The sequence below is a fragment of the Ascidiella aspersa genome, chromosome 9 (assembly GCF_963924565.1).
Source record: "Ascidiella aspersa chromosome 9, kaAscAspe10.2, whole genome shotgun sequence".
NCBI classification, from domain to species: Eukaryota; Metazoa; Chordata; class Ascidiacea; order Phlebobranchia; family Ascidiidae; genus Ascidiella; species Ascidiella aspersa.
The window spans coordinates 11,103,751-11,131,299 of NC_139455.1; the positions used below are offsets into that span (position 1 = coordinate 11,103,751).

General features: G+C 35.6%; 2 protein-coding genes across 2 annotated transcripts; both read right to left on the minus strand.

Moving 5' to 3' along the window:
- Positions 1 to 36: 36 nt before the first annotated feature.
- LOC146132983 (pappalysin-2-like) lies at positions 37 to 20,472 on the minus strand. The gene is made up of 28 exons (XM_083397616.1): positions 20,065 to 20,472; positions 19,696 to 19,930; positions 18,474 to 18,658; positions 18,221 to 18,390; positions 17,927 to 18,127; positions 17,667 to 17,847; positions 16,362 to 16,489; positions 16,046 to 16,255; positions 15,835 to 15,980; positions 15,496 to 15,660; positions 13,991 to 14,122; positions 13,769 to 13,916; positions 13,520 to 13,641; positions 12,754 to 12,871; positions 10,454 to 10,646; positions 8,989 to 9,086; positions 8,841 to 8,930; positions 8,629 to 8,755; positions 6,560 to 6,650; positions 5,785 to 6,095; positions 5,649 to 5,721; positions 5,421 to 5,580; positions 5,050 to 5,132; positions 4,166 to 4,398; positions 3,714 to 3,881; positions 732 to 1,094; positions 314 to 452; positions 37 to 209 (listed from the first exon to the last, which is right to left on the minus strand). Exons 1-28 carry the CDS (start codon positions 20,461 to 20,463, stop codon positions 37 to 39), a joined length of 4,842 nt encoding a protein of 1,613 aa, XP_083253742.1. The 5' UTR covers positions 20,464 to 20,472.
- A 4,546-nt stretch (positions 20,473 to 25,018) lies between these two features.
- On the minus strand, positions 25,019 to 26,422 carry LOC146132984 (protein FAM200C-like). The gene has a single exon (XM_083397617.1). The coding sequence runs from the start codon at positions 26,420 to 26,422 to the stop codon at positions 25,019 to 25,021; it is 1,404 nt and encodes a 467-aa protein (XP_083253743.1).
- Positions 26,423 to 27,549: the final 1,127 nt, after the last annotated feature.

Genomic DNA, 27,549 nt, shown 5'->3' on the forward strand with positions numbered 1-27,549 from the left:
GTGTACACACGTGAAACGGTGGTAAAATTATAGATTTCAATCTTGTAAATAAGCTAAAACAACTTTCCTGCCAGATTTTGTGCAGTAAATTACAAGTTGGTTGTCTACATTTCCGTAACCAATTTGCTTTGGAAATGTATTTGATTCGGAGTATCCATTCATAACAAGGTCATGCTCGAGGGACGAACAAAATACGTTGCAAGTTTCACCTGAATTGGATTAAATGAATTGGTGATTTATTAAATTAAGATTAGTCTGAAGTTACATCATTTTAATGTGGCCAATGGGTTTGTTAATGTCAGTTGCATATTACCATAAGTGAAACCATTGCACTGCAGTGTCACACCATTAAGAATAAGGTCAGGTATGTCACAGCGGACTTCAGTGAAAGTACAAGATAAAAACGATCCTTTCCATTTTCCAATGTTGGTACACCTTACAACATGCTCCATCTATTTAGGGATATAATAAAACCAAATCAAACAAGAACAACACGCCCTAATTTAGGAGTGGTGAACCCGTGACTCGCTTGCCCAGTTAACATGTTCCGCGTCAATAACAAAATATACAACACAGCAATACAAATTACTTAAACTATACCGTAATATTCATTTGAGTTTATTTCGAAATTATTGTCATTTTCATTATAACATTTTCGTAATCCCGTTAAATATTACATTTAGCTACCCTACATCATATTTTGTCTGTGCCAAAAATGTGTCGCACTTTACCTCATTTCTGATTGGTCCACTGCACGTTAAGAAACATTCACTTCCGGCATGGTGACCGTCAGTGCAGTTATAGTGACTCTTAAAAACATCCGGAATAGCGGGGCATACGATCGGGCGGCATTCAGGTCCGACCCATTGGCCATCATCGCCACAACTAATTCGAAAAGACCTCCGAACTGTAAGATGATCCTGTGGCACTTGATATCCATGCCGGCACCTAAGCCTGCATGATTGATGTGGATTGAAGACCGCGATGTTGGCGCAGCGTGACGACAAAACAGCGTTGTTGGCATGAGGACGACTACAGGTCACATGACAAGAGTTGCCCACTGTCGCCCACTCTCCATTTGAGGAACAGACAATCTAAAAACATTTAAGTCAGGTTGCAACACTATAATGCAGGAGTGCACAACCTGCGGCCGTTGACTACTACTTTTGCGTCCGTGTACATGTTAAGGAAAATAGAAGTGTTAATTAGCAGGACGTTCGTTCTGTCTTTACTGTGTTTTAGTCCATTTCGAGTAAGTCTGTTCATATCAAATGGCGCTATGTATATTACAGCATGTAATATATTGTTTTACATGCTGTAATATACGCGTTACTAACAGAATCTAAGTTAAATTTCGGTTAAATTATGACAATGCCGTTACTTTTAACAACAAATGCCGTTTTTTAACAATATGCGATTAACATAATGTGCCTATAAACCCATTTCGTTCAAATTAAAAGTTTTAACAATTTCAATCCAATAAACGCATTTTTTTCGCGCTTCGCTCGATTAGACTTTATTTCAATTGCACTTTTTCGCACGAGTTCGTTAAAAAACAATATCTTTTTCGAATTAATTGATTTATGACGTCACGTTCTGACTCAACTCCCTTAAGTCATCTCTACAAAATATTCTACTGGCGGCCGTGAGAAAAAATAAAACTGTCAATGCGGCCGCCACAGCTAAAAGCTTGTCCACCCCTGCTATAAAAGAACCATTCAACTTTCAGTTTTATTCGGGTTTTTGAAATTCATGTAACTAACGTTTCTCATAACTTTCCAGTGTCAATAAGGCTATTTGACTTAAGATAGTTGAAATATTTTGCAAGAAAGTGTTTGTTAGTAACTGAACATGTACAAGATAAAACGTAACTCACTTGCCAACAGCTGCGAATGCTTGTGAGTTTGTAAGACGAAACTATATCACCGATAAGGTAATGAGTAAATATATTTTACACGTTCTATTTAAAACTGTTTAGTATATGACTTGGTTGGAGCACCAGCATTCAAGGCACTTAGGTGACATCTTAAATTGAAAATACAGGAATATTGTATTTTATTTTTTTAGTTTATTTTTAGAACAAATTTTTATAACTAAATTAGTGCTAAATTTCAAAAATAAGTCCCCGGATAATATCGTCAAAATCGGGTCGACTTTTGCATTGGCTGGGTCGCTGCAATAAAATTTTGTATAGTCAGATTTATGAAAATTAGTTCTGAGGATACTTTTAATGCAGACATTTGCGAAGGAAACCGTGCCATGGCTCATAGTACCTCGCTAATATATTTACGCTTAGCATTTGGGTCTCCGCGAAAAGATTGGCAAACACTGCCTGCTTTACGGGCTACTACATTCAAAATTGCTTATAGAAAATCGGCATAGTTCATATCTTTATCTATTAAAAGAGAAAAATAAACTAATTTCATTAAGTAAACCCTAAAACCGGACGACCCAGGGAGGATATAAAATTAAAAACGAATAATTACAAAATCGAAACAAGTTATAAAAATATTACAATATTATCCACTACTTGCGTGCCATATTTTCGTTTGAAAAAATTATGAATTAATAGGTCAGTCGATATGAGAGCTATATTTTTGAGTCGAAATCAAGTTTTACCCCGGGAGTCGAAGCGAACCTGAACCGGAAATTTATGAACCGGTTCTGGGCCAATTTTCCAGAACCGTAACCGAACCTGAACCGTTTTTTGTAAGATTTAAGGAGCCGAAATCGGAACTAAACCGAATATTGAACCCGAACCTTTCAAAACAGCGGTTCACTCCCGCATAAAACGTCACAACAGAGTCAAGTTATGCTATATTTCAAATTTTATAAAAAACAATTATTAAATTAAACGTTTTTTTTTCAGATATTAGAGCTGCTTGTTTTTTATTACGTGACTAAATTAAATTAAATACGAGTCGGATTCTCCAAATATCCTTAAACCCGAACCGAAGCTGAACCAAAAAAGTCAAACGGTTCGACTCATTGGTTTCTGTAATGCTTATCCTAACAGCACTTATAGATATTTTATCTAAATGGTCTTAAATGATTTTGCCCTAATTAAAACTCTCGAAGGTCACAAAACACGTGGAAGGTAAAAGGGTATACGTTTTACAGAAACGCCGAAAATATTCTGGAAAAAAATTGATTCCGAGACCTAAATCGCCTTTAGCTAAACTTTGTTCGCAAAAAATGCAGATTGGCAATATGCTCGTATACAATTAATTAGGATAGGTGTTTTAACGCTAATTAAAACATCCAGGCGCATTATAAAGGACATCTTAACAAACCTTTCTTGCGTTTATACAAGGTAATAACGACGTGTAGTGGCAAAAAGATAAATTGAAACAAACTTTTGTTTGTTATTAATGCATGGGTATGTCTTGCATAAATAAAATATATGAAAATTGTTATCCACCCAAACAAATATGGTGGATACACCCCTGGGGTCTAGCCTGAACTTTATTAACACCATTTCGACGTTATGTGTTGATTGCATATAAAGTAAATGTTTAATTGGAAAACCCAAACCGATTTATTGACTTTCAGTTATTTTAAAACTAAAACATATGACACTTTTCCATTATTATAATACCATGTCAGTGTATACCACTCTTATCCTCTATTGTTGGAGTGCGTTTTGCACAAAAAACAATTATAGGAATTCTTCGACGAAGGATGTATTTCAAATAAGGTACTAAACCAACTACCTGGGTTATTTCTTTTGTAGTACAAGTTAGATCACAAAGGTCTCCGTAGTCGAGACCTTGCAAACATTTAATCGATTCGGCCCCTTGAAACTGATGTACAAGAGGGGGCAAGCATCTCTTTTGGCGACAGATAAACTCAGGTGTCCATGTACCAGACAAACAGTGAATCTGAAATAATTAAAAATCAACAAAAAATGTTTTCCCTGCTACTCTACCTCTTCTATGTAGCATTATTGGTTATATTATCGGAATATTGCACAATTTAAACCATATGTTTACACGAGTTAACGTAACACTCCATAGTTAAATTCAACTTGAGCACCTTATACCACAGTTACGTTATAAGGGACTCAAATTAGGAATATTTACTCCCATTCTTTCTTGTAAATACCGTTAACAAACAAGCAAAGATATATATGACAGCGTTTATTAAGATTAACTTGTTAGCATACCCTCTGTGTGACGTAGTTGTTGGAAGATGGAGGACCAGCTGGAAAGCATGACACTTTACAAGAACTGAAATTGTTATATATTGATTGTACGACATTGCCGCCAACACAATTTATTTTCGCATGTGGTATCACAGGTGCAAGGCAGCTGCTGTTTGTGTCCTGAGGACGCGCAGTATTTTGAATATGGAAGTTTGTAGATAAAGTTACATCTGACAAGTCCGAAATTTCCACATCTGCATAAAAGGTATGAGTAAATGCTAATAATGTTAAAATATGACTTTGTTTAGCAAACTAACTGATAAAAGACATTATGAAGTCAAAATGATAAAGGAAGATTATGCGAAATTTCGGCAATTGATATATTGGTGCAAATCCCTGCCACAGGTTTGTTTTCTACAACAATAAAATTGATTGTAACGTTTCTACACTTTTGAATTCTAATTTTTCATGGCCGGTATACGACTAACACAATAACTTCACCAAACAACTGATCATTACAACGAAAACAGGTTGAAGAGCAATGCCGTAATGTTTAACAACAGTATTCGCACAAAAAAACGTTGTCAGGAATAAGGTTCAATTGGCGATAATATATTACACACGTGTCCCAGGCAACAACTTCTAATATGGCCTAAATGATTAACTCTTACATAAATCACATACTCAGCACGGAGTGTTCAATCTTGCCTACATGATATTTTTAAATTGAAGCATAGCCAAGTTGTAGGTTGCAGAAATATTTTTGTTTTTTTACGAGCTGTAATTAAACATTGCTTCATTTTGACCTTTGTTTTTGGTTAAAGAATATGGATATTTTTAATTGCATAAATGTTATACTTTTAGCTATTTAAAAACCGGGTATGTAGGCTTGGTAGAATAATAACCTTTAAATACATCTAATTTGATAGAAACATTGGGCTGAGCGGCGGAGCGCATCGAAATGGCATCTATAACCGTGTCATGTTGTCTGCAAAAAGGGAAATGGTATTAAATTTTGAAGTTTACGATGGTATTCTAAATTTAATACTAAGGTCTTTAATGCTAAAAAAATGAAAAAAAAAATATGTGCATTCAGAAATACGAAGTTATAAACACCCTATTTTTTTAGGTCCTACGCTAAATAGTTAAATAAACACGATTTTTTCATCGACTTTAGTTAAATCTGCTGTGTGTACAATGTACAGGTGGTAAGTTTATAGCTTCGACTGGTAAAAATCTAATAAAAACAAATACATAAATTACCGAATCGTCTTACATATTTTTGAATATAACTTTTCTGACAGGTCCAATTATTAATGATTCGCTCTCTTTTGTTTTCATCTGTAATACATTTCCTGTGCACCACGGCAGCAGTGTTGTGGTTGTTTGCACACTGTGCTCCAACCCATCTCTACCTAAAAGAACTAATTGTATACCTGCACAATAAAAACGTTATTATTAGATATCTGAATATTGTTTTTTAAGTTGATATAAATGTGATTACCAAATAAACGTACGCTTGATCCAATTATGTAAATATTGATAGTTGATGGAATCGCTTTATTCTGAAACGTAACCTTAAACAAAGATATATGAAAGTGAATCACATCACAACTTTATATTAACTTAGTAAGATTTACCGAAAGCTCAGTGGGTCGACCAGCATAACATGACTGCCAAGATTTTGTCAAATCTGTTACGACATCACAGTAATCTTCCGATTGTTGCAGCATGCTGTTCGGCTTACCGCAAATTGTTGCGTTGGGGACTGTACATGAATTGTCTAACGGAAGAGCTTGATCAATTTCCTCTTCTTGTCTTGTGGAATAATAATACTGGACGTCGCAAGCCCACTGATCGATATACCCAACCATACCAATAACTGGACAGGCAGTATTGACCGTCGCACGATTTACCAAAGATGTGTCGATAAAACATTGGCTTGGACTCCCTAACGTAAAAAGAGTAGTTCAAAACCTTAACCAAAACCAAACAAATTTGGTATCACAAATATACACATAGTTGTTTATTGTTATTTTCATGTAAACAGGGGTCACCAAACTACGGCCCGCGGGCTGAATCCGGCCCGCTGTGTTTACAAATCCGTGGGAAAAATCAAGTTCATAAACTTACTAACGTTTTTAACAATAAATATTAGGCCTCCTTTATTTAGTATAAAAAGTGAACAAAGTTCTACATATTTTTTTATCCTGACCCTACTCGTCAATTTGTAGAGCTATCCGGCCAGCGACCGTCAGGCATTACACTAGTTATTCGACCCCGTATGAGAAATTGGTAGCCCCTGCTTTCTAAAGCATATTTGAACAATTGTTAGCCTTTTGAAGAGTGACGCTGTGTTTATCGCCATGCTATGTAGAGACTTCAGATTCCAGAATTATAAAGAATTTGACTAACCTACACAGCGAAAACCTTTCTCCAGGCGACAGGTGGAGTCACAACCGTCAAGATCATTAGAATTGCCATCGTCACAAACTTCTGATTTACACTGGAAAATTTTCGATTTAATATTTATGTTCAAACTCGCCAAACAGAAAAAAACACAGTTTTTTAAAATTATTTGTTTCCAAACAGTTTATAATTTAGTTTGGAATAATGGGTCCATAAAAAAGTATAGCTTTCATGCTTTGTATTGTGGCTTCGACCTAGGGTAAGGTGTTAGCGAAGCACAAACATGCGATCTAAAAGTTTACAGATTGAATACATATGATTTACACGTTCAGTAAAAAAGCGGTAAACGCTCGGTAAATATGATTTTTTTGCATGTTAATTGTTTTTTGCGTTTCGCGGTGGAATACGTATTCTCGGTCCCAAATTGTTTTCGAGTAGTTTTAATAAAGCGGCCTGTAACGCTAACGACCTCCAACGGATCTCGCCCTTAAAGTAGTGAACATTAGGGTTATTTAAAGTACATTCCGAATGTATTATAGAATAATAGGTTTCGAATCTAGAAGAACGAATCCAAAATATAAAAAAAACTATCGTTGTGTTTTAGTTCTTTGTTATGCAAACGTAGTCTGTTATGAAGCACTAATACGCAAAAAAAATACCAAAGTTAACGCCAATAATACATAATATTACTTGACAATTACGATTTGGCGTAACCTTGAAGAATTGGCCTAAAGTTGAAAAGACCCCGTACCGCATTTTGTACCAGGCCAGCATGTTTTACGATAGAGCGCTATAGTTTCGCTACTTAACGCATTTGAGGAAATTCCTAAATCTGCACATGGCATTATGTGGAGCAGTTGTTCCCAACCTTTTTGTTCTCGCGACCCCTTTACCAGTTTTCGAAACTCGACCGCTTAATTTTAGTGTATGAATAAATGATACATTGACCAAAGTAAATTAGAGTCACATATAAATTGGTAAAACGATCACATTTCTCGACCGATTGTTGTAAGTTTGGTTAAACTATACGGACGCTAGTGTGCCGCGGCACACAGTTAGGGAATCACTGCTTGATTTTTATTCGATAACACTATTTGACTAAACTTTCGTATAATCGTTAATGTGATGTAATAATCGTTATTGTGATGTAATAAATATGGTTCTTGTCTCAACGGTTAATATTTGTTTGCAGTATACAGTGAGCACTTGTTTAGCTTATGATTTCTGTCTTTAATGAGTCTGAAGATAAACATCGTGCAATATAAATTATCGCAACTTGAATTATAGGTTTAAGTTTTCATTTAAAGTTCTTTAGTAAACTTAAGTGTGTACTGTTCCAAAAAAGGTTGACAAGCACTGCCGTAGGCTACCTATTGTTGATACCGGGACCTCAATAGTAAGCCTACATTGTTAAAATAATATTCTATCACGTAACTTTCTTCCTGGCTGCTCACTGTTTGAACATTCACTATCATTACAAGTTATTTTTTTATGCTAATTAATTCGCATTCTAGCAATAGTGATTTGTATTTTTGATTGTCGTCTTCGCGACCCCAAGAGAAAAGGCAAACGACCAACCCGAGGGTCGCGAAGTGGCGGGCCACCTGCAATATTTTAGTGAAAAGCAGACCGCGATAGAACAATAAAAAACATAATTAAAACTACGAAGCCAACTACGAAAATGGGTTCACTTGTTTTGCTTCATTCCATTTACCTATTTTGGGTTGGGTGTGGGCAAAAACTTTTAATTTGCATAACAAATGAAACTGCTTCACGGAGCCCACTTTAAGGACCGCTAATCTAGGTACTCGATTCGAGAGCCTGTATACTTTAACAACCAACAAACCCTCGCCGGGTGCTAATACAATTCAAATATGTCCTACAAAGAGTAAGCTGAGGTGTGCCAAGTATCAACTTTTGACAGTTCACTTCGTTATACACTACCTTGTTTTCGAGTAAAATATGTGTTACTTTGCTAGAGTTTTGCTGCTTTGTTACACTACACATAACCTTTTAACTACATAAATTATATTTTGAAATACTGAGTTTTACTTAATTGATAAACAAAAACTTACATCGACTTGGCCGTCCCCACAAAATGCCTGACCAAGCATGTACTCAACGTGGGGCGTTATTGGTCCACTGGTGTTCCTGAACACCGCCTGCACTTTGTATTTGTAAACCACTCCATCTTCAAGGTCCCTAATGTAGTAAAAAGTAGCCTTTCGTAATTTTTAATTAGAAGTTGGTCGTGCAGAAATTAAAAAAATATGACTTGTTAACATACGTATCAACAAAATGAAGGTTTTCTGTAACTTTAGGTTTTTCTGAAGTGGCATTCCACGAAGGCTTTCGTATAAGTTTATATGAAGGAAACCTGGAAAATGTTTAGGCATGGCAAAATAAAGTCATAAGGCTAATGAAGCAAAGCATACCTGCAAAGAGAACACAAAGCATGGTCAGGTTCAGAAACCATCTCAATTGCGTCTATTGCAGTGTAAGCGTTTCGTACAAACACTCGAATACTTGATACCTAAAGGAAATACACAGATATATGATACGTGGACCTATAAACAACCTATAGCGAACAATTAATGAAAATTAATATTAAATTAATAGAGTTAGCATTACATTATTGAAATATTTTGGCATATAACCTTGGACTACTAATACTGAGGATATCATACTTTCACATCCATATCATACTTTCGCAACCGCTTCCAAAATGTTTTTAGGTTAGTATTCAGACATGTCGTTACAATATACGTCATAGCTCTTGGCGTACTTATTTGTAAACAGTTTTGGTTGAGTTGTGCTAATAAATAAATACGTTTAACGTTTAGGTGCAAGCAGATCATGAGTCATGACGTTGTGCGCTATCTGAGTCACCTTCTAGTGGGAGACTTTAATTGTATATTATTCAAATCTCTGTTGTTTGATTGAAATTTATATGACAGTGCATCATACTGTGGGTACTCTCCATTTATATTAATTAAGTCCTGGTAAAGCGGATAATCGAGTCTATAGGTGATGTCATAAAAATATTTGATTAGTAATTTATTCTTTTGTTTAGTCAGAGCGGACGACTGCTTGCTTATGCTTGTCGATCTATGGTTTACAGAGGTTGTTTGCAAGCCAATATTGCGCAACACCACATTCGCAGGACAATGGTACACCTTACAACTGTACATAGTTTATTCCTGTGTTTCAATTGAGGAATGCTTCCAGTAAAAAGGGCTTCGATTTGTTTCCAATAGAGTTTTAGATTAAAGTCCAGTAGTTTAAAGAAACCTTTTTTTGATATTCGAGGCTATCAAAACAGGTCATTATCTACTGATCATGCGTGCGTTATTACTGTTATACCTGTTGCTAACCAGTTTAACCTAAACCAAGATGCCCCTTTATAAATGGTTGTATGTGATTTTTTTTCTAAAAACTTGATTTTAAATGAGTATGGAATTTGATTAATTATAAGTATGAAAAACACTTTACCGTACTGCAGCACTTTATGTACTCCAGCAATAAGACTTAGGCTGCAATAACATCAAAGTCGCAATGATTCCAAAGTTGGAATAAATCCCAATCTCTAACTTAATTACCAGCTTCACACTTCGAACTTTTAAATCCGCACATTAGCCTGTAAACGCAATTTGTCGCACTTCGCGTGAATCCTATTTTAACTTCTAACATGTTCTAAACCGTTTTAAAAAACTTTTTAGCCCAAAGACTTGGCGTACAATATGCTTTCCGTCTTTTACTATGAATATAACATAAATAGTAAAGAAGGAAAAGTTAATGCAATTTATATCGAATATTGGTTGACTAAATAGGCCCTGGGATAAATACCTAAAACACGGGACATTTTTATGGATGCACTCGCTTAAAAAAACATAAGTTTACCTCTAGATTGGTGTTTGTTCGTACGATCAGCGGCTCGTTGCATTGAGCCGCATGACAACCAAGTGAAGTCACGTTGCCATTTGGATGCTGCAACTCTATGTCTCTTATACCGACATTTTCTCCTCCGTATGGTATCCATAAGCGAATTAAAGTGGGAACGGTAATAACTTCGAATGTGAATTTGACGTAGCATCTGTTGAGCAAAACTTCCTGGAACTTACGGGGATTTAAAAATGTGTTAATCAGATTCAAGTGAGAGCAAAGAATACCACTTCTCAAAACACCTTTTTTATGGTTTTAGAGTCAATTCACAAGGTGTGGGACTGTGAGTAGCTAACAAACTAATCACGCGACAACAGTTATGGTTGGTTCACACCAGATGCGTTGTGCGCTAACGGAAAACCTCGGGAGTTAAAGCGCAAAAAACGTTTTTCGTCGCGGAAAGTTTAAAATAAATTTGACGCTTTCGGTTGAGTACAAGAAAAATCGTAGTTCACTACGCGTGTTATGCGTGAATAGACTGACGCTGGCGTTCACCATCAGGCGTAAAACGCGACTATAGTGTTAACCAACTTTTACATCTACTATCAGCTTGTATTACAACATTTCATTTTTCTACCGATACGGTTTCCGTATTTGGACAATCTACCACGGAGCCCGTTGAAAAGAGATGTACCTATTCTCTATGTGGCTGTTATGGTAACTTTATAACTCTTTGCTAAGATGTTAAGCTAATTTACTTATATTTTTATCCGTTGTCACAAATTTTGCTTTGAATGATATTTTTCAAAAATAATTTTTAACGTTTTATAGTTATACGAACCAAAATCTTTTTTTGTACACTCATGCAAAAACGCTGGTTTCCAAGAGTACATTGCTAGTAATGATTTTTAAGGTATTCGGTAAAAACGTTCTTTTTTATTAGGAACCTTATTTATGGGATTTTTATTGTAATAGTTTCACAGAATTTACATTTCATAGACATATTGATTGAGTTTTGGGTCAGCATCGATATCACCCTAGTAACGAGCGAATTCCGATACTATCACTTGACATCGAGTATCGGATCCGATATGATATTGTCCGACTTCCCTACTTAAATTTTAAAATTCACTAGACCAGTCGTTCTCAACCGGGGCGCGGCACCCTGGTGTGCCATTCCTAATCTCAAGGGTGCCGAATCTAATTTTTTCTCAATTGGTAGGCTTCTTAATACAACTATTTGTGTACGAATAGAGACCATTATATCAAATGACATTTTCCTACAAGTTTTACGTTGACTGTGCTGTTAAAGTTTCAATTATAGTGAAAATAGAGTAAAATACTGTGCCGAAAATCTATTTATTATTTTGAGAGGTGCCGTTAGCCATAAAAGGTTAAGAATCAGTGCACTAGACCAGGGTGGTCCAAGGTTCACATCATCGCGGGCCCACAATATTTCTTGCATTTGCGTGCCACACATAAAGTGCTACATGCGTGACAGGAGCGGATCAATGATTTTCGTCAAATCAAAAAGTAACGTCGAAAGACATATAAGCTCCATAAACGTGCTACCCTCGTCGAAGTTGTGTGCAAATTAAATCGAGTGATTACGAGACTGGCAAAATGGTGCGCTCGGAGCGCGAAAAAATTGCGTTCGTGGAATGTTTTTTAACGAGATCAATTTTCCTGAAAAGAGTCAGGGCGTTATTCTTTGTTCACAGTGAAAATCTATAAAAACAATCCTTTCAGAACTGCGATATATTTTATTGTTTATTTACTTTCAAGTTGCAATAATTGTCATTTATATAGGGTCGTACTTTTTATGTTATGTTCATATTAAAAAGACGGAAAACAAAACGTAAATATAACTTAGTATTCCGCAAAACAGCCATTTTGAAAAGTTCCATATAGGACGTACTGCGACTTTCGTATTTTTGCTGAGTGGTTAATTGTAACGTTACACAATAAACGAGATTGTAACAGCCCTTTAACAAGGTTAAAAAAACTTATTTTTGGCACTTTTATCGTCGTACACTACAAATTGTATCAAGAAGCTTAGGTACCAATTAAGAAAAAAAATGGACTCGGCACCCTAGAGTGCCGCGTAACCCGGTTGGAACTGCGGATAAAACCCTTAAAGTTACGCATTGCAATATTTCAACAGTGCTCGCGGGTCACGTAAAGTGATGTCGCGGGCCAGACGTGGCTCGCGGGCTTAGGTTTGGACCACCCTGCACTAGACTATTGTGCAACAAGTTGTGCTCATTTGATTTTTTAAAATCAAAAGTAATGTAAATCACTGAAAAAGGTAAGGTCACCTTCTATCGCAATTGTGCATTCCGCCAGAGGGCATCCAAAAATTGATTCCTTTCATAGTGCACGGTTTCTGGTCTGGAGCACCTGTGGCCTGGTCGGCGGATGAAGGTTGCTTGGAAACTTGAAGTAAACGGAAAAGCGCTTTCTCAAATATTGCCCAGTCGTTGGTGTAAGCGATAAAACGCATGATAGAACTTTTATAATATTAAACAGGAATCGTATACATGAAAATGGGATCGGTGACAGGGGCGGATCAAGGATTTTTGTCAGGGGGAAGGGGGCATGACATAATAAAATTCAGAGGAGACTTCGCAAAGTTATGTTATACCGCGTTTTATAAAGAAATTTAATTTAAAATACCTGCAGTTGTCGAACAAACACGTGCGTGGTTTAAATTGGCAAACTTTTTAATTTACAAGCATATTAGTTTAACGGAAATTTAACTTTTTTTTATAAATGTATGAGTTTATGTGTACGGTTGAAATATTTCCTTGAAACGGTAGAACAAACACTAGAAAGTAATAAGTCACAAACAATGGAAAAATAACAGGTTGTTTTTTGCAATGTATACTAGTAGAGTAAAGTAGGTGAAAAATATAGGGACTTTCTCTTTCCTAAAATCTACTGTATTTTAAAGTTTGGCGCGTCTTACAACGTTGTTAATTTTACATCGCAATAATCGTATTTTAACATGGTTCAGTCAAAGTTAAAGCGTTTATAAGACCAAAGTGTATTTTAATTTACGTATAAAGTAAAACTGCGTAACACCTGGTGATGTAGCGTGTTGAGCATATTGGTGGAATGTGTTGTCTTCACCGCATCTTGCATCACACCCGTCACTCGACCAAAACTGGATTCCGATTGGCTCAGTCCACGCGAGTGTAATTGACCTGTATATATTTTTTGCATTTTGCTTTTACTTTACAAAAAAAACGTTTCATGAGAAGTCAATATCGCAGCAAAACGAAGAAACATATTCTGAGTCGTTCAAGTATGATTTCTATAGTTGGTGCTAACCTTTGAGTTACCGATGCTTTGACAATTTTCGGTGGGAGTGGAATAACTGGCGTTTTCTCGTCTACTCGCCAATTAGAGTACACAAGATCTATATAGCAATGCATTCTTGCCATTTGTTGCTGCGTGAAGTTGGTTTGGCACGAACCGTCTAAAATTAAATTAAGGTTTTAAGTCAATTTTGTTGTTTTTCACAGCAATGAATAGACATAATTGGCAACCAACCTGCATAACTCATGTAATTAAAAAAAGGTGTATGATTAAACTGCGTCGGCCAACAGCGACCTTGCTCTGAAGAAATTGGATCACTACACATCGTGTTTATTGGAGTTGGGTTTGTATCCATACATAAATCACCTATTATAAAATAAATAATATTTTCTTGCAATAATGCTTTTTGATTGATACAGTTACAATTAACGAAAGCATATCTCTATGCCAATATAGCTTGAAAGTACAAAACAGTCTCGTTAATTGTTAAGGCGAGGCGTAATCCCCCTACATTCACAATTTTCGATATTGTCCATAACGCATTTAAAGTTGGTTAGCATGCTTGCCGCACCACGAAATGGGATTCGAAAGGGACTGGCAAATGAGAAAAAATTTAACACTGAATATGCTGTTATATTAACGGACAACCTTCAGCAACATGCAAGCTTGCTGTAGGCTGTAGAAGATCACAGACAATCATAACCAAATTTTCTAAAAAAAACTTTGACTAAAAAATGAAGAAAGCTATTCATTGCAGTTCCCTTATTACATTTATTGAACTGTGACATTTGTATACTTTTGCTATATTCCTTCTTTATCCACTGTTAATTAAAATGCTTTGCTTTCATAATAAATAATTTGTCAAAATATATTTCATTGTATATATGTGATAAATTATATGACAGCTCTAATAAAGGGGTAGAGCAGGGCTTTAGGGGCTTTAAGAATACATTATCAGTTACATAAAACTGGAAAATAGATTAGCGATGCTTTATTGCCATTGTTTAATATAAAAATTCTAGGGTTTCTGTGTTTTTTAAAGAAAAATGTACAGTATCGTGCTAGGAAAAGTTCCAGATTTGAGCAATTTTAGAGTGGTCCGATTGTTTTGGAAACTTATGAAACTTATTTTGATGTGACACATAATGGGAAAGCAAGCAGGAAAGATAAATTTTCATCCCTAATGGACACCTCATATTTCGGTTATCTTGATTAAATTTACCATGCAAAACATATTACCTTTCCTACTAACTAAAGGAGTATGCAAACACACAGTAAGGCGTATAAAGCAAAAATATCTACATCATCTTAAATTTAATCAACCCAAATTTTGCCCTTCAGTGTGACCCTCTTCTGGATTGTATATACCACTTTTTATCAAGTTCGGGTCGGGTGAGTTCTACTTAGATTGGTAAACTTGCTTAAAAGGGTCTCGATATGTCGAGCGTTTGTAGCTTTGATAAATTATTTTTGCAGACCACGGGATTGGGGTTAAAAGAAGCAGGCAAAAAGCATTTTTATATAAAAAATTCTTACAGTTAAAAAATGGAAAATCTGTTCGTTTAAACGCGATTTTCCTATGTCGCTTTGGACACTTTAAAAAGATGTAAATGATTTTCTTTTAGCGGTTAAAATAGATTTATTTTGTGTGATTGACAAACTTTTTCGTTTATGGCCCTGACCTCCTCACCCTGCTATCCACTGATTTTATAACCATCTTTTATATATAGTAAATCTACCTTTAAGCATTGAAGGTTGGGTTTCCACACAGCTACTGTTGCAATCCATATTTCTTCGTAAACCATGGTGCACATGAAGCAAGCCAAGATTATGCCCCAACTCATGCACGATGCCCGCCAGCGCACTTTCTCCTTCGTACAACTTGTGTTGGACAACTGTCCCTCCTGGACACATCGTTTCGTGGTTATAATGAAAGACAAAATATCGATACATCTTTTTGGTTTTAAAATAAATAAAAAAAATGAAAAATGTTTGACTGTTTGTTATTTAACGATATTTATGTGTATGATTAATCATATTAATATTGTAACACAAAACAACCATCTGTTGAACTTCACCTTTTGTTGTAAAGACGTGTTTATCCCATGGAAATGTGGCCATACCAATCGAGTTCGGGCTTGTCCAATTGGCAAAAAATAAACTTAGATGGTTTACATTGTCTATATTCAATGTTTTTTTATATTCATTGACAGTTAAGTAGGCCCTAGAAAAAAAAATTAACAATATTCATTTAGTTTGGGATATTTTTATCGTTTTTAAAGCAATTACCGTAAATTAGATTTTGGGTCGAAACAGGTTTCGTCTGTGTCTGTGTTAAGAGGATTGCAGCAATCTCCTCCGTCCCAATCATGATATATTTTGTTACATTCCACATCACATCTTCCATCACCCATTTGATGCTTAAGACATGAGGTTCCATTTACATCGCAATCACCACCGTCGCGACCCATACGTTCGTGCATGCATTCTTCATTGCATCTGTTAAGAGGGCAACACATGCCTGATAAGTTAATCGACTATTAACTTAATAGTATTAAGTTAAAAAAAATAACATTTTACATCTACATGAAGTTCAATAACTTACTGTTTATTGCCAATCTTAGATGGATCACATCCAATAGTTTTTCTTCTCATAGACGAGTTTGCAACATTAACAAACCTCAGTTCCCAACTTATATTGTATCTTTGGAAAATTGAGTTCAAGAGACCATGCTAAAATAGGTTACATGTGGTAATTCTTCACGTTTCACAAAATCTAGGAGGCAAAGACTCGCCAAAAATACACGTACTTTCTAAACAGCAACGCGCAGGATTTAGACATACAGCACTTCGGGTAACCTCAGTTGTGTGTAAAAACTTCAGTAAATTGGCAGAGATAAAAAGCCACAAACAAATTACAAAAATGGGAAATAGGACAACAGCTCTAGTAAACTTAACCTATTTTTAAAAACTATTTTTCGTATAAAACTTTGGCTTTTTGAATTTTTTCCTCATGATCCAGTTGCTAATTTAAATAGTTAACACCTAGCTGCACATTGCCTTGGCCTTCCGGTTGAAACCAGTGAGCCAAGCCGTTTGGGTGTATTTATATTAATTTATTGCATTTTCCCGTTTGCGTCTACGTATTGGTTTCAACATATACAATCTATTATAAAAGCTTTTTCTTTCGTGACTAAACAAACTGTCACAAATTTCGTTATCCCTGTAAAACTACTTTACAATTACAGACGCTGCGTTAATCTGCCATATGTCACTGATCATTGTGACGTATATTGTAATATTATCGTGCGACCAGTTGTCCTGTGGTAACCTGTTGTATTTACGTGCCTTTGATGCAAAGTGTGGCGTGTTATTCTACAATACACAAACGACCTGAAAGTAAACATCGACAATTTTTGCTGTACCACTTTAAGGTTTGTCAGAACAGAGTAACAACTTTAGGGTATCTATCCCAAAAGTTTCTGACACAAAAATTATCTGAAACCTTTCGCAACGGCGCAAAATTAAAACTGATTTTCGGCGCCATTCCTACCACGTTTGTTAAATTATTGTGACATATAGTAGTGCGTTGAGTTAACAATATTGTTTCATCATAGCATGCTGGGATGACAAGTGGCTAAACGTGGTGTCTTAAATAAATACGTATAAATCATATAATCAAAGCAGGGTGTGACGGCAACTAAAAACTTAGCTTCCCTGATAGGCCCTAATAAGCTGCGTTATATTTTGATATAAATGCAAGAAAAAAGTAAGGCTCAATTTAAAACTTAAGGTATCACAAAGATATATCTTAGTCATTTTCAAAAAATTGTAACCTTAACTGGGGGCAGATGTATCGAACGATTTCTAGTCATAATAAAATTAATCCACGTTTTTTAAAAAAGCACACCTGTCTCGTTGCTTCCTCCATCGAAAGCGTTGGGTTTGTTCGATCATCGTTAGTCACATTGACCCACTGATATTTTATTACTTTCGGAGAACGCAAAGTCCACTGTGTGGCGTAATTGATGGAAATTTCTGGATTGTCGCAAATGGTTTTACCACAGGTTGGTATGTATGTTTGTGGAAACCTTGTACAAAAGGTTTAACACAAAATAAAAAAACACGTTTATACTTTGCAAACGTCACTTTAAAAGAAATTAAACTGACATGTCGGTTGGATGACGAGGTGCATTATTATCAACCAGAAAAGGCGTTATAGAACTTTCGGAAAGTACATTCCAAGAAAGTTTCCTCGTAGAAAATGACTCAGCGAAAACCGAATTTTTCGATGTCCGTGAGTAAATATGATCTGTGAGTTTGACTATGCTTGAGGAAGTGTTGGCAATGCGAATATTATCCACAAGGCCCCTGAAACAGAAATGAGTACAGCCGATAAAATATTACTATAATAAACAGCGCTGATTTAAAATATTCAACAGTTTCCATCTTGCGCTGAATAACCTGAAACAATGTGATGCATCTATTTTGCATCCAGCAACAACAAGGAACTGCTGTCCAGCGGTTGAATTATCACAGGGATCATTCAAAAGTTCGGCAGATTTAGACGCAACCGTTATACCATTTACTTGAAGGTTTAGTGATAAACCATCGTACGTCGCGCCAACGTGTGTCTGAAAATAAACTTTACTTCACTCGATTTTGGTAAAAAAAGTACAGTAATATATTAAAATTTTATTCAGTCAAGAGTTCTTACCCATGTGTTCATTTTGACACAGAAAGGGGAATAAAGCGTCGTCGTAAACTGTAAACTTCTTGAGAATATTTTAAAATAGAAATTTTGGCATGTTTGTTGTTTATTTTGATTGCCTGCTATTCCCAAAGTCCAAAGTCGGATTGTTTCTGAATTGTTTCGCAGAGGACATGAGCGTATGTACATTTCTTTAAGTACCGAAAATAAAACAAACGTCTACCTTAATATCACCTGGTAATTATCGCCACATATAAATATCAGACTATACTCACAGTTCACTTTGTTTAATGGGATGTTTCTGTTTATTTGTCTAAACTCTGAGTATAGTCGAGCGTAAATAAATGTCAAGTTCAAGTTATTTATAGAAATGATCAGAATATTTATATATGGTGTGTTGAGCAGTCTTTGTGCTTACTGTGCAATATGTTGGGTTCGACAAAAGGATTTAAGAAATTAATGAAGGTCAGTGTAGTTAAGTTTAATCATGTAATGTTAACGTAACTTTTATTATGTTATTAAAAATACGTAAAGTTCTTTTTTAAATCGTATAAAACGCACATTATAAAATGCTTGGGGAATTCTGACTTGTATGCACGCCTTAAATTATAAACAGCTGCGGTTGTCTTCGACAAACTTATTCGCATATTTACAACTAAAATCCATTCTATATAAGTTCAGAATGATGGGTGCAAAACGGTTGGATAAACAGCGAAAATATATGCATTGTAGTTTTTTGACTATTTTTTTTGGCAACAAAAATTTGCACATTACAATAGTTTAATATTTTTGCTCTTGCTAAACGGCCTAGCCATAGGCAAACCGGATAGAAATAAGCAATCACAGCGGGGTTGTCAAAAGGTTTTGGAGGTGCAATTTCGCTTTGGTTCTTTACTGTCCAATAACAAATTCCCCTCCCCCCCCAAAAAAAAAATCCCGGCCGAGCGGCAATTGGGCGTACAAGTTGACAACTCCTGGCTTTAACTATTGTTAATTTCATTTCTTTGCTTTGAATCTTTTGTTATAGACTACTGAACGGCTAGTTCGTGGCTTTAATGTGTTTCACAAGCTATTAACAGAGTCCGTTGCTAAAAATATACAGAATATGCAGTTTATTTGCCAAAGTATTTCCTATTTACATAAGATCATGTTAAGGACGAGACGTTTGACGATGATAAGTTATACATAGTTAGACAAGACACTATCCTAGGTATCTAGAAATTCTTACCAAGAATGGAAACCGAATTTCTTTGTCCGCCGTCAGGTTTTGCCCACACTTCAGCTGTAAACTCCGAAAGCATTCCGTCACGCCTCACTAACCAAGACGAGTTTTCCAAAGTTGTTGTCAGAGCGCCGTGGCCGGTGAGACACAACGACGAGGAAATAACGTTACCTTGATCCGAGCTCGACAAATATCGTTTAGTTCTTTTTTGTTTTGATCTATGTTTCGGCCGTCGTATTGTCTGTTTTAATCAATACTTTGTTGTTAATTATACTATATAAAAAGTAACCTAAATTAAACTTATCCTTTCATAACCGAGTATACTTGAAATATAGTTTGTATTTGGTAGGTAGAAAAATAAATTGAAATACTTACTGTAAATTGAGTACCAGAAACCTCATTTTGCAACACTTCAGTCAAGCAAGGTTCATGGTCTTGTGATTTTAAAAGCTTGATAGCTTTAAACCATTCTTTAGCAGCTTTCTTGTCTAGCAAACTTTTGTATCGTTTATTTCTTTTTTTTCTTTTAGAACTTGATCTTTTTCGGATTTCGTTGCTTGTCTGTAATGGTACAGCTGCCGCTATTCCTCCAAAATAAGAAATTGTCTCTATGGTTCCAATCCTTCGGACGCTAGAACTAGTGCCATTTAAGGCTAAAATGCCATTTGTAGTGTTCGGTGATGTTGGTCGCCAAATAAATAGAGGGAAATAAAGGACAAATGAAACTATCGTGTAATAAAAATTTATTCTTTTAACATTAACATTTTGTAACATTTTAACAGCTTTCCTGGTTGACATATAATGATACACACAGTGTGACAGGCATAAATTTGCTAAAAGACGGCATAAACGTCGACTTCATGCTTAAATTCGTAGCGACTCTTCTTAGTAAGCAAACACATGTTTAACAGTGTACAAATACGCTGCAGACCTTGAAAACCTAAAGCACTAACGCTCTTTCTTCTCAGTCCCACTTAAAATCCAAGCACTTATCAGCAAATCAGCTACTTCTTCGCCCTGTCTCAAACTTTCAGGATATTATAAAAGAAAGCTTATGCAATCTGTGTGGGTTATAAAACTTATATTTTCCAACTGTTTTGCAATTTTTAGCTTGACAGAAGCACATGATCATAGACTGAAGCCCCTTAATTTACGTTAAAGATAGAACTAAACTAAAATTTTTAAATCCAAGTTGCTTTTTTTAAATCTTTTTTTAATTCGGTTACATACATTTCACAATTCTAAGTTCGCTGTTGTATCGTGACCTACAAACTTCTAAATACATTGAGATCGATTGAGATATAGATCGAAGGATATCTTCCCTAAAAGCATGCTGTCCTAAGCCCGGCTAGCGTAATTGAAAAATCGTGTTCGTGGTATACACACACACACACACCTTTTAAAGTTAGCTTCACTGCTCGGTGTTGCTGATCGATAAAAACGAAACCGCTACGAACTAATCACGACGAAATGTCTTGATAAGATAACGGCTTTATTTAACAAAACCCTAAATTTAGTAATATTTTTTGAATGTACTGCTACGAAAAGGCATTTTAATGTGATAATCGTGGACAAAAAATTTCGTTCCGGCAATGCGTGTACTAATTAACCCTGTTTCTAATTTGGGAAACATTGAATTTATGGCCCATTTCATTAATATTTTTATACTGAAATTTGTTGCTGTGCATAAAGCTAAAGGTATTGGGCTACGATTTGGGGTTATATTAAAGTTTATTACAAAATTAATATTTTTTTTCAATTATTGGTATGTTACAAAAAAATGCCCGAACAACCAACTTTAAGTTAGCAAACGAATAATCTATAGTGGTCCTCAACCCGGGGTTAGCACCTAGTGAAAAGATCCAGAAAACTTATGTCGAAGTTTCGTCTACATGTATTGCAAATATTATTGATATTGAGTTTCCTTCTAATTTCGTTCATTAAGTTTGTCGCCACTCTTTTAAGTCAACGGACACGCAAGCGTACTTGTCAGGGTGGGCCGTGCACTATTTGTTAAAATCAAGATTGACAGGATAAAACAATAGGCCTATATACTAAAGCTTAAAGCAGTAGAAGGAGTGAAAGAATGACAGACTAGCAATTGTGGGGCATTTGCTTCAGTGACTAGTCGTGTTTATAATGTCACCATTACCGGTAGGCCTACTCTTCTTTTCAATCAATGGCTAAAGTTTGGCTTCAGTCTAATGGCCTTGTCGGATATAAATAGGTAATATGGCCATTGGATCACCGAAGACCCGTTTTGCGACATTTTATACAACTCTACGTGACACTAGTATTGACTTTTCTGTAACAACATTCTTTATCTTTTTAATGTTTATTAAAATCACTTTTTGTTTTGTTTAAGTTACTTTACATTTAAAGTTTACGGCAGTCAATTTTCCATTATTACGCACACAAAATATTTATCTTCTTTGGAATAAAAAAAGTCCGAAACACATATTCTCAAGGAACCTTCTTTTTTGTGGTAAGTGGGAAATGTGCAACTGCAATCGAGTTTAAACACAATCAAAGATATGGCAACAAAGCGGTCGCTGGAAAAAATAGCCGATTTTGGTTAAATTGACAAAACGTAAATTGACAAATTAACACAGATAGGATATGTGAAGCCTTTAGCACTCAATCAAAAATCGCTCATTTGCATTTATCAAGATAATTTTGCCGACTTGTGAGGGTCATTGACCCAACAGCTTTATATGGCTATTGGCATCACAGAAATCACATAGGAAATTCGCGCTTAAATACGAAAAATGCAGTGAGCTTATCCTGATAAGTTCCAAGATGGAGAGGTGTGACCTACAGTACAATATAATGACCATTTTACAAAAAGGTTGTCGATTGGCTTAAAGAGCGAAAATTTTTTTAACTCGATATACTTAAGAAAATTGCATTCATGGAGGGCTGTGAGTACAGAAATTGCATTCATGGAGGGCTGTGAGTCCACGCTGCCCTAGCCTATGGACACAAAGTAAACAAATTGTAATAATTTTTTTCCGTAAGCTGTAACCCCTAATTTTTATCTCGTCTCACTTTAGTAGGGCCGGATGTTGTGTTCATGGGCGATTAAATACAGTGGTGCTAAAAAGATATCCTCAAAATGATTCCGCTTTCATGATTCCGAATTTTTGTCGAAAATTTCACTGCTCTGTTCAGCACTCTTCTAAACTCATTTTTTTTCTTTTTGCTTGGTTTTACTGTGTAGACATTTTATTCCATCTGAGATAAAAAAAAACAACAACATGGGTGATGAAAACCGATTAGGCAAAGTAATTTACAACAGAGATATTTATTACGTCACAATCGAAAAAAACTGTGTTAATTTGTTAACTTGAATTTAGCTCGAAGCATTAATAAAAAAAATGGTCATCGGTAAAAAATATCTTAGCGCTAAGAAGCATAGTTTCGCTAATATTGTTAAAGGTGTGTGTAATAATTACTGGCATGGCATCGGAACGTGCAGTCAGGGGCTGCCAACATCTGGCGAAGCAAAACATTGCACGTTTTTAGGTGTTTTAATTTGTATGAATTGCTGTAGTTGTACTCCTACTCCCGTAAAATTTACGTCTATATATACCTAAAGCGTGCTTTATTTTGTTTGTCTATTTCTGTTGCGTTATTCATATCAAGCGTTCACGAGGTTAAAATCGTTGAAATACGCGAAGAGAGGTGCCAGCTGTGCCTCTCTTTAGATTACAAAATTTCCATACACTGCATTATTCGTGCCTTTTTCTTTCGTAAAATCGCTCGATAAACGGGATGCCTCAATTGTAACGTCCCAGCTATGAAACCTTTCTTTCGTCTACTCTAGATTGAATGCCCGCATAGTACGTGTACAACTGTACATTGACTTCTTGTAGTACAAAGGATTTTTTTTATAAAATTTAATAAAATGGAGGAAAATTTAGTATCTAAGCTGAGAGATGTTTTAAAAATAAACATTCAATCTAAAGTCATAAATAAAAGCAGACCTGTTCCAGATTTAAAAGATTTGCATCAGACAACTGGACAAAAAAAATAACACGCAACTTTTTAAGAGATTGGTAAAAAAAACGTGGATTTGTGGCTAACATAGGCGAAGCCAGGGGGGCACAGGGGCCATGTCCCGCAAAATAGTTATTTGCTTTGTAGCATTTATGAGCAGCAACAGTCGATCACAGGCATGCCACACCTTCATTTGTCGTGCATTGTTACGTCCTAAACGATGTAGGTATTATTAATTTTGACAAATTTTGACCTACAAATAATTTAATTTGACAAAATTTGGACCAGGCTTGAAATACATTGTTATTTTTTTAAGTTTATGCAAAACTCAAGAAAATTGTTAGTTGATATTTTTGTCATTTCAAAAAGAGAAACAACTATAAAAATTCCAAAGAAAACAAGACGCTATTTGATGTCAACAGTTATTCAACGTAAAAATAATAGCAGAAAATTAACAAAAACCTAGTCATTGAAGTAGGAAATGGGATAATTGCAAATCACAAGCGAAAAAAGATAACAAATACTGTTCAATACTTTTTTTCAAATCAGAGAGGCCTGTGTGGTTAGGTCTGTCGGCTCGCATATACCGTATATTGCTCTAATCAAGATGTAATACAGTTGAAATGTCGTTAGATATATATAAAAACTAATTTTTTTTTTTATAAAATTGATCAACAAATTAAAAAAAATAAACGACAATTTCAAAAATCTGACTACATTTTTTTTGTAATTTTGTAGACGATTTATGTGCATTTTTATTCGATTTTGACTTTAAGTATTTTTGACAAATTTTGACCTAATGTGTAAATTTTGGCAAAATTTTGACTTTTTAGTCAAAAAAAAAAAAATTATCCTACTTATGAATGTAGTTTTCCTACTTTTTAGTCATTTTGTTCTTGCTCTCTGAATGTATTTTGAGTATTGCGCTAAAACTCAGTCAGTTGCTGCTCGAAGCGGTTTCCTAGCATATTTATTTGTGTTCGATACGCAGTTCATACAATGGCAAAAGCTAAACGAAAACGTTCAAACTTTTTGCCCCCAAAAAAAGTTTTTGTGGTTGAAGAAAAATGTGACTTGAAAAAATTAGTGCCAGACCATCTATAGCAGTGGTTCTTAACCTTTTTTCCTCCAGCGCCCCTTTTCAGAGGTTTCCATAGTCTGCCGCCCACCATAATGAAAGGGCTGTGTTAAAAATGATGAGTATAGTGAAAAGACCGGCTTAATCACCAATCCGGTTGCCTTGTATTTGAGAGAAGCGATATTATAACAGAAATAATAAGAGAATGGTTAATATACAAAAATACACATTAATAAAGCAGGAAAAATGTATTTAATGACTACCTTGGGCCTGGTGAGAATTTGCCAACTTAATTATATCAGGTTCAATATTTGATAAACAGAGCCTCAGATCACCCCTTTTACATATTTGCAATCTATTTCTCTGCTTAGTTAAGAGTTGCAAGACCGAACTGAATCCCTTCTCTACCAGGTATGATGAAGGAAATGCTAACAATAATAATTTGATTTTTTCCCAAAGATGAGGATATTTAACTTGTTCCTTTGGCCAGAAAGCTTCATAGCCAATCTGCTGAAACAACACTTTACCTTCAAAGTCATTTTGCAAGTCTACAAGTTCTTCAACTAGATTTGGATCAGCATTGTTTGTATCAGCCTGGAATGGATTTACAACCCACTCTGGTATTTTTAATTCTTTGAGATCTTTAAATCTGATCAACAATTCTTCTTTCAATGCTTGAAGATGAGAGGAATAGCAGTCTAGATCAGTGTCCGACAAACATGAATCATCGGTTTGGTTTTCCTTTACGGCTTTTAAGCTAGGAAACTGATTTAAGTCTAACCTTAGTAAACAATTTTTGTACAAATCTAATTTGCAAATAAATGCCATTATTATTCCCTTTGCTTTGATGAGACACATTTTGGTTCCTTGCAATTTAATGTTGACCTCATTTAATTTGTTGAAAATATCAGACAAATAAGCAACGTCTGCTCTTCTGCTTTCCAAATCTGAACTCACTTTCTCATCCAATAATTTAAACTTAAAGAAATCAATAACAGAATCATAGAGGTCATAAAAGCGTTGTAGACATTTTCCTTTTGAAAGCCACCGGACTTCTGTATGTAGCAAGAGCCGTTCAAATTCTTCTTCATTTTCATGACAAAGCTGGCGAAATATGCGGTCATTCAATGAATGGGCTTTGATCTTATTCACTGCTCTGATAACAGCTTGCAGGGTACTATGCAATCTGTCACTGAGATGCTTTGCAGCTAAATGCTGTGTGTGAATGACACAGTGGATTGTAAATATGTTTGGAACTTCTCTTTTGAGATGTGCCAGGAATCCACGATGGCGTCCAGTCATTGATGGTGCTCCATCTGTTGCACACGCAATAACATTCGAAAGTGGAATTCCTTTCCGTTTAAAGAATTGTTCAACTGCCTTATAAACCGTTGAGCCTTTAGTGTCAACCTCTAATTGTTTAGCAAACAGAAACTCCTCAATAACTTTACGACTGGCATTTATATAGCGCACATAAGCCATTAGCAAAGCTTCATTGTCGCGTAGTGTTGTCTCGTCAAGCTTTAAAGAAAACTGTGTTGTTTTGAGTTCATCACAAAGTTTATTTTCAATGTCATTTGCCATTTCATCAATTCTGGAAGACACAGTACTATTGCTCAGTGGAATCGAAGGTGTTACATCTTTTTGAGTGGCCATCATAGTACTGATGATTTCTTTCACTGCTGGTATAATAAGAGTTTCACCAATATTGTGCGGTTTTCCACATTTTGCAATGAGCTTTAAAACTTTGTAAGATGCAACAAGTCCTTTCTCAACTTCATTTCCGCATGATTTGAATAGTGCTCCTACGGTGGGGCGTTTTTCAAATTTTTCTTTCAGATCACTTCAAATGATCAATCATTCTTGAAGGTTTCATTCCTTCATTTGTAAAAGTTTGCTCGCATATTAAACACATTGGTAATTGTCCATTAGTCACAGAAGGAATAACACCATATTTTAAGTATTCACTTGAGTATTGGCGACACTTTCGCTTTTGCTTACTCATCTTAGGTTTGGCTAATTACAAGTAACAGCAATAAATTAGAATTGTGTTAAATAATAATCAATAAACTATACTCATAACTTAACACAATTGCAGATTATATCTCAATTACATAGTACAAATCTACAAAATATATATAACCCTAAACTAGCCGAAGCTGAAGTTTAGCTAACTGACTGACCGACTACGTTTTAAAAGCGAATAAAGTAAGCATCAGACCGGACGATGCGCATTATGACGTAACAAAAAGATTGGCTAGTAGGCCTATACAAAGCAAGAGTACGGTATACAGTGAGGTAAATATTGTTTCACCTTCTGAATATAGCGCCCCCTGAGTATTTCCGCCCCCTAAAAAATCAACAGCGCCCTCTAGGGGGCGGTAGCGCCCAGGTTAAGAACCACTGATCTATAGGAACCTCACCGCACGTCACTGATTTATTGGCATGTATTACATCACGGCGTATTAGATGACAAGTATGCCGCACTACTGCGAGAGTCCCTTAAATACAGACACTGAAATACGTCATATAGGACGCACACAAAAATCTTATCACATATAAATGACTCTAAATCTCCCTTTCTAGAGCCGCGCAGGCGGCTTTACCAGATGACTAGAGCGAGTATATATAGGTTCTACAGGGATAGGAATTACATGGGTCTATTTGTACGTATCGTTCTACAAGTTCTACTATAGTACCATTATTAACAACATACGAACGACCGTGATACATTATCACTCGGTAAGGCAACAATACACTTTTTATACGCATCATTCTGATTT